This window comes from Rhinopithecus roxellana, chromosome 9, assembly GCF_007565055.1.
Source record: "Rhinopithecus roxellana isolate Shanxi Qingling chromosome 9, ASM756505v1, whole genome shotgun sequence".
NCBI lineage: Eukaryota > Metazoa > Chordata > Mammalia > Primates > Cercopithecidae > Rhinopithecus > Rhinopithecus roxellana.
In genome coordinates this window covers 57,977,386-57,993,575 of record NC_044557.1, presented here as the reverse complement: position 1 = coordinate 57,993,575, position 16,190 = coordinate 57,977,386, and the positions used below count along the sequence as shown (strand labels likewise).

At 38.6% G+C, this 16,190-nt stretch overlaps 1 protein-coding gene across 1 annotated transcript in view; it reads left to right on the top strand.

Annotated features, from left to right (window-relative positions):
- CDH17 (cadherin 17) overlaps positions 1-16,087 on the top strand; it is a 90,640-nt gene extending 74,553 nt beyond the window's left edge. The window contains 6 exon segments of the mRNA XM_010358622.2: positions 1,284-1,362; positions 1,364-1,415; positions 3,815-4,054; positions 11,839-11,955; positions 12,092-12,205; positions 14,780-16,087. Of these exon segments, the coding sequence (XP_010356924.2) occupies positions 1,284-1,362; positions 1,364-1,415; positions 3,815-4,054; positions 11,839-11,955; positions 12,092-12,205; positions 14,780-14,880 (703 nt within the window). The 3' untranslated portion in view covers positions 14,881-16,087.
- The last annotated feature ends 103 nt before the right edge of the window (positions 16,088-16,190 follow it).

Below are 16,190 nucleotides of genomic sequence, written 5' to 3'. Positions count from 1 at the left end.
AGGATGAAATCCGAAGTATAAAGGGTTTCATATTCATTACCCATATTTATAACCTAACACAGTGTTTGGCATATGGAATATACTTAAAAAAATACATTGTGGGAAATTAACACATAATTTTTAATCATTCTCATTCTTTGACATGTAGGTTGCTTCCAGTATTTCTGATTATAGAAAATGTTTTAAATAGATGTATGCATGTAATTCTTTTTAAACTTTGATTAGATTGGTCTTTTTTAGGTAGGATTTCCAGGAGTGGAATTATTTGCTCTAAAGACATGGACATCCTCATGACTATGATGTGTTGCTTTTTAAAGGGCTGTACCATTGGTTTTCCTGTGGTTCTAGTCTTGTTTCTCTCAACTTCCACACACCTACCAATGAGCTCTGTTGAAAACACAAATATGGCCAGGTCACCTTCTTGCTTAAATCATTGGCTGGCTGCCCCTTGCTTCTTATAATCTGGCTCTTCAAATCTCTGTGGCTTCTGCTTCCCATGTATACCCCAGCGCTGCTGAAATGCCTGACTCCACACTCACCATGCTGTTCCTTGGCCCTTGGTGCTTTAGCTCACACTCTTCCTTCTGCTTGAAGCGTCCTCTTCTTGCCTTTAACATCTTCAGAAAGACTTTGCTGATTCCTGTAAACTTGTCTTGGATTCCATAGGGCCCCCTCCGTTGTGTTAACCACATTTTATTGGAATTATCTGTTCATCTGTCTATCTCTTTCACTTGCCTAAGAGCCCCTTTTTGTGACCTCCTCCCTTGGCCCACTGCCTGATCTTCCTCAGCACTCAATATATGTTTGTTGGATGAGGAATTCACTGCGTTACCAGGGTCTATGAGTATTCACCCATCTTGCCCAACATTTCCACCACTGGGTGTTCAAATTTTCTAGATGGGTAGTTTGCTAAGATGTTTTAAAAGATACTTCTGGGTTACTTTAATTTAAATTCTTTGATTGCCAGAAAAGTTTAGCTACTTTCCCCAGAAGTTTTGAACTATACCCTTCCTAACACAAGCACAAACACCACGTTGTAAGGACGAACAAATCCTTTTGAAGACAGATGAAATGCAAATAAAGCATTAATAATATGAGATAATAGATCCTTTAAATATGTTGTGAATAATATACAAATGCTGAGATTATCATTATCAACATTATTTGTATATTATTTACAACATATTTAAAGGATGCACAAACATTTAGTTGATGCACGAACTAGCTTCACATTTTCATGCAAAGTAATGCAGGCTTTCTTTTGCTCTTTTCATTTGATGAAGCTATTCACTGAGAGGAGACACAAGAGGTTGGCTTAAAATTGACCACGTGACTGGTGAGATCTTTAGTGTGGCTCCATTAGGACAGAGAAGCTGGAAGTCCATATCGGGTACAAGTGGTGGCCACTGAAGTAGGTAAGCAAAAAAAAAAAAAAAAAAAAAAAGGAACATAGATTTTCAGAAGATATCTCCACTCATTGCAACCTCTGCCTCCTGGGTTCAAGCAATTCTCCTGCCTCAGCCTTCTGAGTAGCTGGGGTTACAGGCACCTGCCACCATGCCTGGCTAATTTTTGTATTTTTAGAAGAGACAGGGTTTCACTATGTTGACCAGCCTGGTCTCAAACTTCTGACCTCAGGTGATCTGCCTTCCTCCGCCTCCCAAAATTCTGGGATTACAGGTGTGAGCCACCATGCTGGGCCCCTTCATGGTTTTGTTAAAGGTGAAAAACACCTGTGCCCCCAGCAGGGCTGCTGCTCACTCTGTGGTTTCCTATAGGGGCTACGGCCTCTTCTAGAGGGTTCTGTGTCCCTGGCTGAACTACCTCCCTTCTTCCAATGTGGTTGTGGTTTTCTCCCAGGAGCTCTGAGTGGAGTCAAACCAGTTACCTGTTCACCTAGACCACCACTTGCTCCTTCAACCTTAAATTGTAACTCTCATCCTTTTTGAAGCAGAAAATGTTTTATGAAATATTCTCTACTTTGATATGTGTCAGAATCCCCAGGGAGTTTGTTGAATATGGACACTAGGAGTCCACCCCTGCAGATTCTGATTCCATAGGTTTGGGTGAACCAGGGTATCTGTGTTTTGACGAAATTAGGTGAACTTTTGAAAGGAAAGACTATTATATAGAAAAGCCCAGGATGTTTGAGCCATTTCTGTATAATCTTTGCATCCTATTTATTTCAGTTGTGGTGATATATATTGCCTGCTGGCTCCAAATGTGGAGTTCCAGAGAACTTTTTTAAATAAAAATAAACTCATAGGAATAGTATGTTTACCCAATAATAAGCCTGGCCACTAACACAGAGTTTCTTTGCATTTTAATGGAATTTTCAGACATACGAGTAGGAAATCTGTTGATCCAATGTTGATCAGGCTCTAATTAGCTAGTAAATGTATCTGTCAGGTTTACCAAAAAAGAGAATTAAACAAATTACTCAATAAATGTTTTTAGACCCCCCCACCCACCACAGCCCTGAAAAAAAAAAAAAACCCTTTCAAAATGTGAGGCCCAGGGTTGAGAGCTAAATGGAGAACAGACAGGAATCATAAAAATGGCCCCTGCATGCGGAAAGATTAAGAAAAACAAAATTACTTCAGTCAAGGCAAACCAAAAAGGGTAGAATGCAGAACCGCGTGCCAGCTTGGGAAGGGTGTGTGTGAGCAGACAGGCCCTGTTTCTGTCTCTTGCTTGAGTGAAGCACATTCCACTATCGCATTGTATACATTTAACTCTTGATTTAAAAGCTCCCAGTGAAGCAGCAGGCAGGTTCTGGCTGAGCCTTTATGCTGTGCACACCCCTTTCTCATAGCATGGGGATCAGAACTTCACTCTGGATGTGTCCCAAGAGTTTCTCACATTCTAGAAGTTTCAGAAATCAAAACCAGGGTCCAAAACCCTGTTCTGTTTTTAGTTTTTGGCACTGACATGATATAAATAGATACAATGACTTCAAGAACACAGCGGCCTTTTCTTCTTTGGTTAAGTGTAGTCATGGACATAGACGATGTTGAGACTAAAAGCAAGAAAACAGGGTTTACTGGAAATGAAGCAGGAGCAAGAAAACATTACTGGAATCAAACAAGGTCAGAGTCAGAAGTTGTAGAAACAATGTCTGTGATTGGTGTCAGGGAGGACACGATAACAGTCTGTGTTTATGTTGCACTGACAGCCCCATACTGAGCACTTAGCGTAATAACTTACTCCTCATGCAACACTATAAGGTAGGTGCTATTCTTGACCACATATTATGAACGAGGAAACCAAAGCACTGAGAAATTAAGTAACTGCCCAAGATTACATAGCTACCAACCGGTTATGCTGCAGATCCAAGTTTTTCACTCCTGACATATACTACATAATATCTGTGGAGACTTTTACTATTTTCCAGAACATTCACTCATATTAAGGATTCTCGCAAAGCTACACAACTGAAGAAAATAAGCTTAGAAAACTCAACTAACATGCCTAAGACCTGGTGAGGAGCAAGTGAAGGTGTGAGTGCTGGAGTTAGACCTCTTGGATTGAAAACCTCTCTCCCTTGGGCAAGTTAAAAAACTTCTGAGCTCAGTTTTCAGAATTACTGTGAAGTAATATATGTAAAATATTAGCACATCGATCTTAGTTATTATGATGATGGTCAATAAGACTTTTTCACCAGTAACAAAACTAGGTCTTTGATTCTAAAAGCTCGTCTTCTTTCTAGCATCTCAGTGTACCTAACTGCTTGAATTTTAAAGAAGGGGAAACCCTTCTATTTAAGAGGAAAATGAGTGAGCTGATCCCATGTTTCAATCATTCAATTCCTTAGGGGGGTCTTCCTTGAGCTCTGTGTCACAGTTCTACCTGATCCTTACGGATGTGAATGACAACCCTCCCAGGCTGGCCAAGGACTACACGGACTTGTTCTTCTGCCATCCCCTCAGTGCACCTGGAAGTCTCATTTTCGAGGCTACTGATGACGATCAGCACTCATTTCGGGGTCCCCACTTTACATTTTCCGTCGCCAGTGAAAGCCTACAGAACGACTGGCAAGTTTCCAAAATCAATGGTGAGTTGTTGGAAATACATGGAAAAAAACACAGATGGATGATGAAAGTAGGTTTTATTTAACTTGGTGGGTTTGCAGTACTCAGCGCAGAGCTTTCTCTCATGCTCCAGGATGGAAGTTCATGCTTTGGAAGCTTGCACAGGGAAGGACTCCAGAGGGGACAAAGCCCCAGGCTTTCAAGGGAGGAAAGATTATGACCACACATCATTCCCTTGGTGTAGACGAACAGTTGGATGACCTAAGCATCATTTGCAAAATTTTCAATGACAGATGGAAAGCAGATTTTATAGAAATTTTTAAAAACTTTGAGATTGAATATTATGTATATATATTCAAAGTATACAAAGTATACAATTTTATGAGAATTGATTATGTGTAAATACCACTGATGCCATCAACACATTTAAGACAATGAACATTTCTATCACCCCCAGAAGATATTTCATGCCCTATTATAATCTCTGCTTCCCACCCATCCCCTCTCCCCAGGCAACCATCAATGTGCTTTCCATTACTATAGTTTTCATTTTCAGTAAGTTTATCTGAATAGAATAGTATAGTATAGTATGTATACCTTTTTTGGTCTGGTTTCTTTCATCTCATTATTTTGAGATATATCTGTATTGTTACATGTATCAATACTTCATTCCTTTTTATTGAGGGGTAGTATTCCCATTGAATGACTATACCTGTTCACCGGTTGCTTGTAACTCCAACTTTTGCTATTACAAAGCTGCTGTGAGGATTTGTGAACAAATATTTTGTGTAGGGACATATGTTTGCAGTTTTCTTGATTAAATACTGAGGAGTAGAATGGCTGGGTCATATGGGAGGTATATGATTAAGTTGTGGAGCTCCATGTCTCTCCTTCTCCTTGTGCCTCCCTGTTGCCTGAGACACAATATTGAAATTAGGCCAATTAATAATCTTAGAATGGCATATAAGTGTTCAGGTGAAAGGAAGAGTCACACATCTGTCACTTTAAATCAAAAGCTAGACGTGATTTAGCTTAGTGAGAGAGTTATGTTCATAGCCAAGACTGGCCAAAAACTAGGCCTCTTGCATAAAATGCTTAGCCAGGTTGTGAATGCAAAAGAAAAGTTATTGAAGGAAATTAAGAGTGAAGCTACAGTGAACACACAAATAATAATTAAAAAAAAGCAAAATAGCCTTATTGCCATTAAGGCAGAAAGTTTGAGTAGTCTGGATAGAAGATTAAAACAGCAACAATATTCCCTTAAACCAAAATCTAACCCAGAGCAAGGCCTTAACTCCTCACTTCTGTAAAGACAGAGAGGTGAGGAAACTGCAAAATAAATGTTTGAAGCTAGAAGAGGTTGATTTATGATGTTTAAGGAAAGAAGCTATTTCCATAACAAAGTGCAAAATGATGCAGCAAATTGAAGTGGAAGCAAGTAATCCAGAAGATCTGAGATCATTAATGAAACTGGCTACACTAAACAAGCTTTTCAATGTTGATGAAACAGCCTTCTTTTGGAAAACAATGCCATCTTTATCTTGGACATCCATAGCTAGAGAAGTAAATGCATGGCTTCAAAGCCTCAAAGGACAGGCTGGCTTTTATTAGGACTAATGCAACTGGTGACTTTAAGTTAAAGCCAACCCTAATTTAGCATTCCTAAAATACTAGGGCCCTTAAGAATTATGCTAAATCTACTTTGTCTGTGCTCTATCAATGGAACAACAAAGCCCAGATGACATCACATCTGTTTACAGCATAGTTTACTGAATATTTTAAGCCCGGTGTTGAGACCTACTCTCCCCCAAAAAAGATTCCTCTCAACATATTACTACTCATTGACAATGCATCTGGTTACTCAAGAGCTCTGGTGGAGATGTACAAGGAAATGAATGTTGTTTTCATGCCTGCTAACACATTCATTCTGCAGGCCCCAGATTAATTCTGATTTTCAAATTATTTAAGATATACATTTCATAAGGTTATAGCTCCTATTAGATAGTAATTCCTCTGATGGATCTGGGCAAAGTAAATTGAAAGCCTTCTGAAAAGATTCACCAGTCTAGATGTCATCAAGAACATTTGATTCTTGATGACATCTTTAAAAAGGTGATTCATGGGAGGAGGTTGAAATATACACATTAGTAGGAGTTTGGAAGAAATTGATTCCAACCCTCGTGGATGACTTTGAGGGGTTCAAGACTTCAGCAGAGGAGTCCCTGAAAATGTGGTGAAAAAAACAATAGAGGTAGAATTAGAAGCGGAACCTTGATTATGTGACTGAATTGCTGCAATCTCATGATCAAACTGGAATGAATGACAGTTGCTTCTTACAACTGAACAATGTGGGTTTTGTTTGCTTGTTTGAACAATGGAATCTGCTTCTGGTGAAGATGTCATGCACATTGTTGAAATAACAAGCAAGGATTTAGAATATTCCATAAACATAGTTGATAAAACAGTGGCAGTGTTTGAGAAGATTTACTACAATTTTTGAGAGATGTTCTCTTGTGGGTAAAATGCCATCAGCCAGCATCACATGCTACAGAGAACTCTCTCATGAAAGGAAGTCAATAAGTGCAACAAACTTCATTGTTGTCTGATTTTCAGAAATTGCCACAGCCACCCCAGCCTTTAGCAACCACCAACATTGAGACAGGAAATGATTAGCAGCAAAAAGATTGACTCATTGAAGCGTCAGATAATCATTAGCATTTTTTGACACAAAGTACTTTTAAATTAAGGTATGGACATTAGGGTTTTTTTTTTGTTTGTTTGTTTTGGTTTTTTTTTTTTTTTGTTTTGGTATGATGCTATTAACAGTCCAGAGTATAGTATAAGCTGTTATTTCAGTAGAAAAACAAAAAATTTATGTGACTCGCCTCACTGAGCTATTTGCTTTATTGCAGTGATCTGGAACCAAACCCATAATATCGCTGAGATATGCTTGCATAGGGGGTGTGGTAAAGACCAAAGTTTATTGTTTTTAACATAGCTATCTAACTGTTCTAACACCATTTGTTTAAAACATCCTTTTTACATTGGATTATCTTAACAACTTTGCAAAAATCAAGTGACCACCTATACATAAATCTAGTTCTGGATTTTTTTGTTTCATCAATCTGTTTCTATTTTTATACCAATAAAACATTGTCTTGATTACTGTAGCTGTATAAGGCTTGAAATCAGGTAGATTCATTTTTCTGACTGTTCTTTTTCAAAATTCCTTCATTCTGTCTTGTTCATTTCTATATAAATTTTAGAAGGTAGCCTGTTCCTTCCTGTTGAGATTGTGTTGAATCTATTGGAGAATCTGGAGGAGAACTGACATATTAACAAAATTAAGTCTTCAAATTCATGAACGTGGTATATGTCTCCATTTATTTAGCTCTTTAATTTCTTTCAGCAATGTGTTTGTTTTCAGTGTATAGTTCTTGCAAAATTTTCCCTAAGCATTTCAGAGTTTTGATATTTTAAATATTTCTAGATATAGGAATATAATGATTTCTGTATACTGATCTGTATTCTACAGCCTTGCTGACCTTATTTTTTTAGATTTCATAGATTTTCTACACAGACAATCATGTTGTCTGTGAACACTGACTTTTTCCTTTTCAATCTGTATGTCTTTTGTTTATTACTGGCTGAAACCTTCAGTGAAATGTCAAATAGAGGTAGTAAGAGCAGAAATACTTGACTTGTTCATGATCTTAGGAAGAAAGCATTTAGCCTTTCACCATTAAGTAGACGTTAGCTGTAGGGTTTATTTTTGTAGGTGATCTTTATTAGGTTGAGGACTTTGACTTTTATTCCTATTTGGAGGTGGTTTTTTTTTCTAAATTGGAAATGGATATGAAATTGTTCAAGTGCTTTTGCTCCATGTATTGACTATGTGGCTGATTTGATTTTTTGGGCCTATTAATTGATGAATTACATCAACTTTTGAATCTAAAATCACCTTCCTGGGATAACGCCTACTTAGTGATGAAATATTACCATGTTTATGTATTGCTGGATTTGCTAAAACTTAATTTTTGCATCTATATTCATGAGGGATGTTGGTCTCTCTATATATTTTGCCTTGTAGAATGAGGAAGCATTTCATCTGTTTATCTTCAATTATCTGGTCAAGTTTGCATAAAAGTGGTATTTCTTCTTAAAGCTTGAAAGAATTTGCCAGTAAAGCTATCTGGGCCTGGTGTATTTTTAAGAAGTTTTAACTACAAATTCAGTTTTATTTTATAGATATAGAAAAATTCAATTTATATATTTCCTTTTGGTTGAGTTTGTTAGCTTGTACCTTGCAAATAATTCATCTATTTCATTAATCTAATTTATTGATATAGTTCATGATATTAATATCTGTAGAATACATAGTGATATCACCTCATTCTGATATTGGCAAATTATCTTTTTTCCTGATAATCTGGCTAGAAGTTTATTTTATTAATATTTTCAAAGAACCAGCTTTTGGTTTCATTTTTTTCTGCTTTTTTATATTTCACTGGCCAGATCTTTATTATTTCCTTTATTCTTCTTACATTGTGTTTTTGTTCTTGTTCTGTTTTCATTAAGGTGGAAGCCGATGCCATTACTTTGAGATCTTTTTGTTAAATAGACAGGGCCTCAGTCACCCAGGCTGCAGTGCAGTGGTGTGATCATGGCTTGCTGCAGCCTTGAACTCCTGGGCTCAGACAAGCTTCCTGCTTCAGCCTCCCGTGTAGCTGGGACTACAAGTATGAGCCACCACACTTGGCTAATTTTTTATTTTTAAATTTTTTGTAGAGATGGGGGTCACGGTATGTTGCTCAGGCTTGTCTCAAACTCCTGGGTTCAAGTGAGCCTCCCACCTCAGTCTCCCAAAATGCTGGGATTATAGGAGTGAATCACCATGCCTGGCCCACAACATTTGATACATTATGTTTTCCCTTTAGATTTCTTTTGTGATCATGTGTTATTTAAAAGTGTGTTATGTTAGTTTCCAAATATTCTGGGAATATTTCCTATACCTTTCTAACTTCTAATTTAATTACATCATACCAGAAAACATGATTAGAATAATTTTAAATTTAGACATTTTTTTCTTTTAGTACTTCAAAGGTATTTCACCACTTTTTTTTTTGAGACAGTCTTACTCTGTTGCCCAGGCTGGAGTGCAGTGGCACAATCTCAGCCTCCCAGGTTCAAGCGATTCTCGTGACTCAGTCTCCCTAGTAGCCCAGACTGGTCTCAAACTCCTGGCCTCAAGTAATCCGCCTGCCCAGGACTCCCAAAGTGCTGGGATTATAGGCGTGAGCCACCGGGGGTGCCCTGCCCACTATGGTTCTTCCTTGTTCCATTGAATATTTGTGTTCTTTTTTCTCTGGGTGTTTTTAAGATATTCTCTTATTAGTTTTAAGTAATTTGATGCTTATATTGCCTTGGTGGTGTTTTATTCATTTTTCTTGTTCCTGAAGTTTGATGATCATCTTGGATCTGAGGATTTGGAGTTTTCATCAAACATGGAAAAAATATTAGCTATTGTCTTATCAAAAATGTTTTTCTCTCCACTATCTTTCTTGGCTTTCAGGAATTTGATTACACATGTATTAGGCCACTTGAAATTGTCTCAAAGCTTACTTTTTTTTGTTTCTTTTTGGATAGCTTTATTTCTATATCTTCAAGTTTACTGTCTTTTTCTGCTACATTCAATGGCTATATGATAGCCATTAATCCAACCTAGTCTATTTTTATATCAAACTTTGTAGTTTTCTTCTATAAATTAACTTGGGTTTTAAAAATGTTCTGTATCTATCTACACAGTTCTTAGTCTTGTAGCTTCTTGAACATATAGAATATAATAACTGTTTCATTCATGTCTTTTCCCACAATTTATGTAATATGTGTAATTTCTGGATAGGTTCTGAAACTGGATCCTGTCCTTACTCCTTATACGAAAATTAATTCAAGATGGATTAAAGACTTAAATGTTAGACCTAAAACCATAAAATCCCTAGAAAAAAACCTAGGCAATACCATTCAGAACATAGGGATGGGCAAGGACTTATGATTAAAACACCAAAAGCAATTGCAACAAAAGCCAAAATTGACAAATGTGATGTAATTAAAGAGCTTCTGCACAGCAAAAGAAACTACCATCAGAGTGAACAGACAACATACAGAATGGAAAAACATTTTTGCAGTCTACCGTCCTGACAAAGGGCTAATATCCAGAATCTACGAAGAACTCAAACAAATTTACAAGAAAAAAATAACCCCATCAAAAAGTGGGCAAAGGATATGAACAGACACTTCTCAAAAGACGTTTATGCAGCCAGCAGACACATGAACATGATCATCACTGGTCATCAGAGAAATGCAAATCAAAACCACAATGAGATACCATGTTGTGCCAGTTAGAATGGCAATCATTAAAAAGTCAGGAAATAACAGATGCAGGAGAGGATGTGGAGAAATAGGAATGCTTTTACACTGTTGGTGGGAGTGTAAATTAGTTCAAGCATTGTGGAAGACAGTGTGGCGATTCCTCAAGGATCTAGAACCAGAAATACCATTTGACCCAGCCATCCCATTACTGGGTATATACCCAAAGTATTATAAACCATGCTACTATAAAGACACATGCACACGTATGTTTATTGCAGCACTATTCACAATAGCAAAGACTTGGAACCAACCCAAATACCCATCAATGATAGACTGGATTAAGAAAATATGGTATATATACACCATGGAATACTATGCAGCCATAAAAAAGGATGATCATGTCCTTTGCAGGGACATGGATGAAGCTGGAAACCATCATTCTGAACAAACTATCACAAGGACTGAAAACCAAACACTGCATATTCTCACTCATAGGTGGGAATTGCACAATGAGAACACTTGGTCAAAGGGTGGGGAACATCTCACACTGGAGCCTGTCGGGGGGGTGGGGAGCTGGGGGAGGGACAGCATTAGGAGAAATACCTAATGTAAATGACGAGTTGATGAGTACAATAAATCAACATGACACGTGTATACCTATGTATCAAACCTGCACACTGTGCACATGTACCCTGGAACTTAAAGTATTTAAAAACACACACACACACACACAGGGTCAAACCTAAAAGATGACCCATGATTTTAAAAAAAAAATGGCTCTGAACTATAGTGCTGAAGTGCTATCTAGAGTTCCTAAGCACAGGAAGGCTGTGATGTGTGCCTTACAGAGAAAAATTGTGGTTTGGGTCACAGATGAAAAGTTATGTCCAAAACTGCAATTATTTTCCACCAAGCTAAACATATGTGTTTGATAAGCTTTGTTCAGGAAGTTTTAGTGCTGTTAGATGTGAGTTAAATGTTACAATGAACAATATATGTTAAATAAGATATCTTTAAACAGAAACACACAAAAAACCAAGGTTATATATTGATCAGTTAGGGAAAATGTGACTAGAAGCTCACAGGAAACTAACCCTGCCTTTCCTCTAGGAGCAATGGTTCAGCATTCATTAATTCAGTGTTTGGGGCAACTTTATAGAACATAAGTGCTACAAATGATAATTGACTGTATTTAGTATAAATTTCTACAGAGAAATCATGAATTAAGAACTTAAAGGATGCTTTAACTCTTTCTTACCTTATGGGAAGATACATGTGGAATGATGTGGATGATACTTTGGGCAGTTTAACTCATATCCAGCCATGTTCCAGTCAACCTTAGTATGTGATACAAAATGAGCTTTATTCCTGCTAATCCAGGGTCTGAAGTTGTATTTTCACGTGTTTTTGTTTTTGTGTTTTTTTCCTGTCCTGGCAGGTACTCATGCCCGACTGTCTACCAGGCACACAGACTTTGAGGAGAGGGAATATGTTGTCTTGATCTGCATCAATGATGGGGGTCGGCCACCCTTGGAAAGCATTGTTTCTTTACCAGGTAGATATTCTGCTATAGGCAACTCAGGCTAGTATCTGTCACCACGGGCCGTTTGAAGAGATTTTTGTCTTTGATATGGGATTCTGCAACTATTCACTTGAGAATTTATCCTACCAAATACTGTCCTGTTTTCCAGTTACATTCTGCAGTTGTGGGGAAGGAAGTTGTTTCCGGCCAGCAGGTCACCAGCCTGGGATACCCACTGTGGGCATGGCAGTTGGTATACTGCTGACCACTCTTCTGGTCATTGGTGAGTGTAATTTCTTAATTCAAAGAGTCATATCCTGGGCCTCAGAAATGTGAGCTTATCTCAGGGCCTGTCTTCCTGGATTGGTCTGGTGGCTGCTCAAATGGCAACCCAGGCAATAGTCCAGAAGGTAGATCACCAGTAAATTACATCAGACTTTCTTGGAGTTACAGCTTTAGTACCACCCTCTGTCTCTATTGCCTTATTAATTTAGAAATATAAGGGGATTTATGGTCATCAATTGTTACATATTATGCCTAGTTACAAAGCTTTTGTGATAAAGAGGGAAGAAATGCAGTAGCAGTACCATGTGTCAGGCACTGTGTTGATGTGGGGGAAACAGTGACATACACAGATCCTACACCAGAGTTTATGGTCTCACCTGCCATTATTGTTACAGGCAGAAGTTAGCCTTCCAGTGGTGATGCTGAGATACCTGAAATGTATAGTGCAGAACTTCCCTATGCATAGAAACCTGATTCTTTATTACCCAGAATAACCCATTGCATCATGACCACAGCCTCTGCCATAGCCCCTGGCTTGGCTAGACAGTAGAATCCCCTGATCTAGCTGTTTTTTTCTTTTTTGCAAACAACTCAGTGCCTATTCCAAGTGTTTCCTTACCCAAAATGATTGAGTGCATAAGTGTTTCAGATTTTAGATTTTTTCCAGATTTTTGAACATTTGCAAATACATGATGAGATATCTTGGGGATGGGACCCAAGTCTCAACACAAAATTCACATGATTCATAAACATTTTATACAGATAGTCTGAAGGTATTTCATACAATATTTTACATAATACTGTGCATGAAACCAAGTTTTTCCTTCAACCTGTCACATGAGGTCAGGTGTAGAATTTTCTGCTTGTGGCATCAAGTTGGTCCCCCAAAAGTTTCAGATTAGAGATTTTCAAATTAGGGATACTCAACCTATATATAGTAATTGCCCTCTTTCAACTGTTGTCCCCACCACAAGTTAAGCATTAGAAATAGATACTTCATTATTTCATGGGTACCTGAGTGAAGGGGTTTATGGTTGCATATCCTTTTTCTTTTAAAAGAAGGACTAGGATTATTCTTTTTTTTTTTTTTTTTTTGAGACGGAGTCTCGCTCTGCCGTCCAGGCTGGAGTGCAGTGGCCAGATCTCAGCTCACTGCAAGCTCCCCCTCCCAGGTTCACGCCATTCTCCTGCCTCAGCCTCCGGAGTAGCTGGGACTACAGGCGCCTGCCACCTCGCCCGGCTAGTTTTTTTTGTATTTTTTTAGTAGGGACGGGGTTTCACCGTATTAGCCAGGATGGTCTCGATCTCCTGACCTCGTGATCCGCCCGCCTCGGCCTCCCAAAGTGCTGGGATTACAGGCTTGAGCCACCGCGCCCGGCCAGGACTATTCTAAGTATTATTGATTGTTCTCTCAGCATCTGGTCTTTTCTCCCATGATTGAATGTGTCACACTGGACTCTGATTCATGCATCTAAAGGGGGTCTCACTTCTTTATACCCTTCAGTCCAGACTCCCTATGGCATGGGAGGTCCTTCACGTCATGGCCACTGCCCATCCTAATGTGTGCATGGTGATCATCATTCCTCCCTGAGAACCACCATCTGCTGCACACTTTTCATGGTAATTGCACTGGCTTTTTGAGGTCCCACTCACTTACATAAGGTCCCTTCTGCCTCTGTGCCTTTTCTTATTCTATTTGCCCTCCCACCTTGAAAGGGTTTTTGAATTTACACATCAGATAGCAATTTTCTTAACATATCAACTTAATTCCATAATCTTACCACAAGTTAAAGACGGCTTGAGTTTGGAAACATCCAGAAATAGAATAGGATTTTACAGTTTCATTCCCTTATTCTCTTCAAGATAGGGTTGCAATTGTAAGTTTCCGAGCATCCAGTCTTTTCTGCCATGATTCCTCCTATAAACTTATTAGCGGGTTAGTTTCCTTAAAACAACTCCCTTCGTCATAGTGGACTCTGTTTGACAGTACACAATCAGTGCTGAGCTGCACAGTGTAATTTTGATGTATCAGGTAAGAGAAACCAAGAAGGTTGAGTAGTCTACCCAGGGTCCCACAACAACATAGGCCGGATCCAAGAGGAAGGTGCCCAAAGAAATGCGACAGTTGGTATGGACACAATGAAAATCAGCTTCAGGGAGGTGAGCAGGTCAGAGAACAGCTTTCTGGTTGGGCTAATTGGATTGTTTTCTCTAGTCAAGGGGAAGAATAGAATCAATATTAAGTATATATAAAGTTCAGGAACTTTGTCAGGTGCTTATACACTCCATAGTGTGGGACATTAGGTCCTATGTTCTTAGGGCAAGATCCAGCAAGTGCCAAGTTGGCTATGATTTGGAACTTGATACATCCAACAGGATAAATGATAAGCTCATTTCTCTACAAAGGCCAATGACTAGAGTCCTTTATTCACTAGGGCAGTGAAACTTTGTTGAACCACATACAAAAATGAAGTTGAGTCATTTTTTTCCTACCACAATACTACTTTATAACTGAATGTGACAGTACATTTTAAAAGATCCCATTTATTTGACCCTGGGTTTTTTCTTTTAGGTATAATCTTAGCAGTTGTGTTTATCCGCATGAAGAAGGATAAAGGCAAAGATAATGTTGAAAGTGCTCAAGCATCTGAAGTCAAACCTCTGAGAAGCTGAATTTGAAAAGGAACGTTTGAATTTATATAGCAAATGCTATTTCAATAACGACCATCTCATCCTATTATTTTTTCATCTAACATATGCATTATGATTTTTTAAACAGATATTCCCTCTTGTCCTTTAATATTTACTAAATATTTCTTTTTTGAGACGGAGTCTTGCTCTGTCACCCAGACTGGAGTACAGTGGTGCGATCCTGGCTCACTGCAACCTCCGCCTCCTGGGTTCAAGTGATTCTCCTGCCTCAGCTTCCTGACTAGCTGGGATTAGAGGCGCCTGCCACCACTCCCAGCTAATTTTTGTATTTTTAGTAGAGATGGGGTTTCACCATCTTGGCCAGGCTGGTCTTGAACTCCTGACCTCAAGTGATCTGCCTGCCTTGGTCTCCCAATACAGGCGTGAACCACTGTACTCGCCTACTTAGATATTTTATGTGCTACATAGACATTAGAGATATTTTTCATTTTCCCATGACATTTTTTCCTCTCTGCAAATGGCTTAGCTACTTGTGTTTTTTCCCTTTTGGGGCAAGACAGACTCATTAAATATTCTGTACAATTTTTCTTTATCAAGGAGATATATCAGTTGTCTCCCATAGAACTTCCTGGATTCCATTTGTGTTTTTTTCTGATTCCATCCTGTGTCCCCTTCATCCTTGTCTCCTTTGGTATTTCACTGAATTTCAAACATTTGTCAGAGAAGAAAAAAGTGGAGACTCAGGAAAAAGAAATAAATAAAAGAAAAGCCTTTTCCCTTAGTATGAACAGAAATGCTTCTGTGTCATTAACTGTCTTTAACCAGTGTGACATGTTGCTCTTTGGTTGAAATTCTTCAACTTGGAAATGACACAGACCCACAGAAGGTGTTCAAACACAACCTACTCTGCAAACCTTGGTGCAGGAACCAGTCAGCTGGCCAGGTTTCCTCACTACCTGCCATGCATACATGCTGCGCATGTTTTCTTTATTTGTATGTTAATAAAGTTTTGGTTTTTATATATTTAACATGTGGAAGAAAACAAGCCATGAAAAGAGTGATGACAAATCAAGAATAAACGTTGGTTGTGGTCAGTTTTGTTTGTTGATCTGCTGCTTCCTGTTTTCTTTTTATTTGTGGAGGGGAAGGACAGAGTAACAATTGCTACTTTTTGTGTATAAAAATTGCCTCCCCAGCAGCCCCAGTCAGGGGCTTATAGATAAAACTCCCATCTCCCTGGACAGAGCACCTAGGGGAAGGGGCAGCTGTGGGCGCAGCTTCAGCAGACTTAAACATTCCTGTCTGCTGGCTCTGAAGAGCGCAGCTAATCC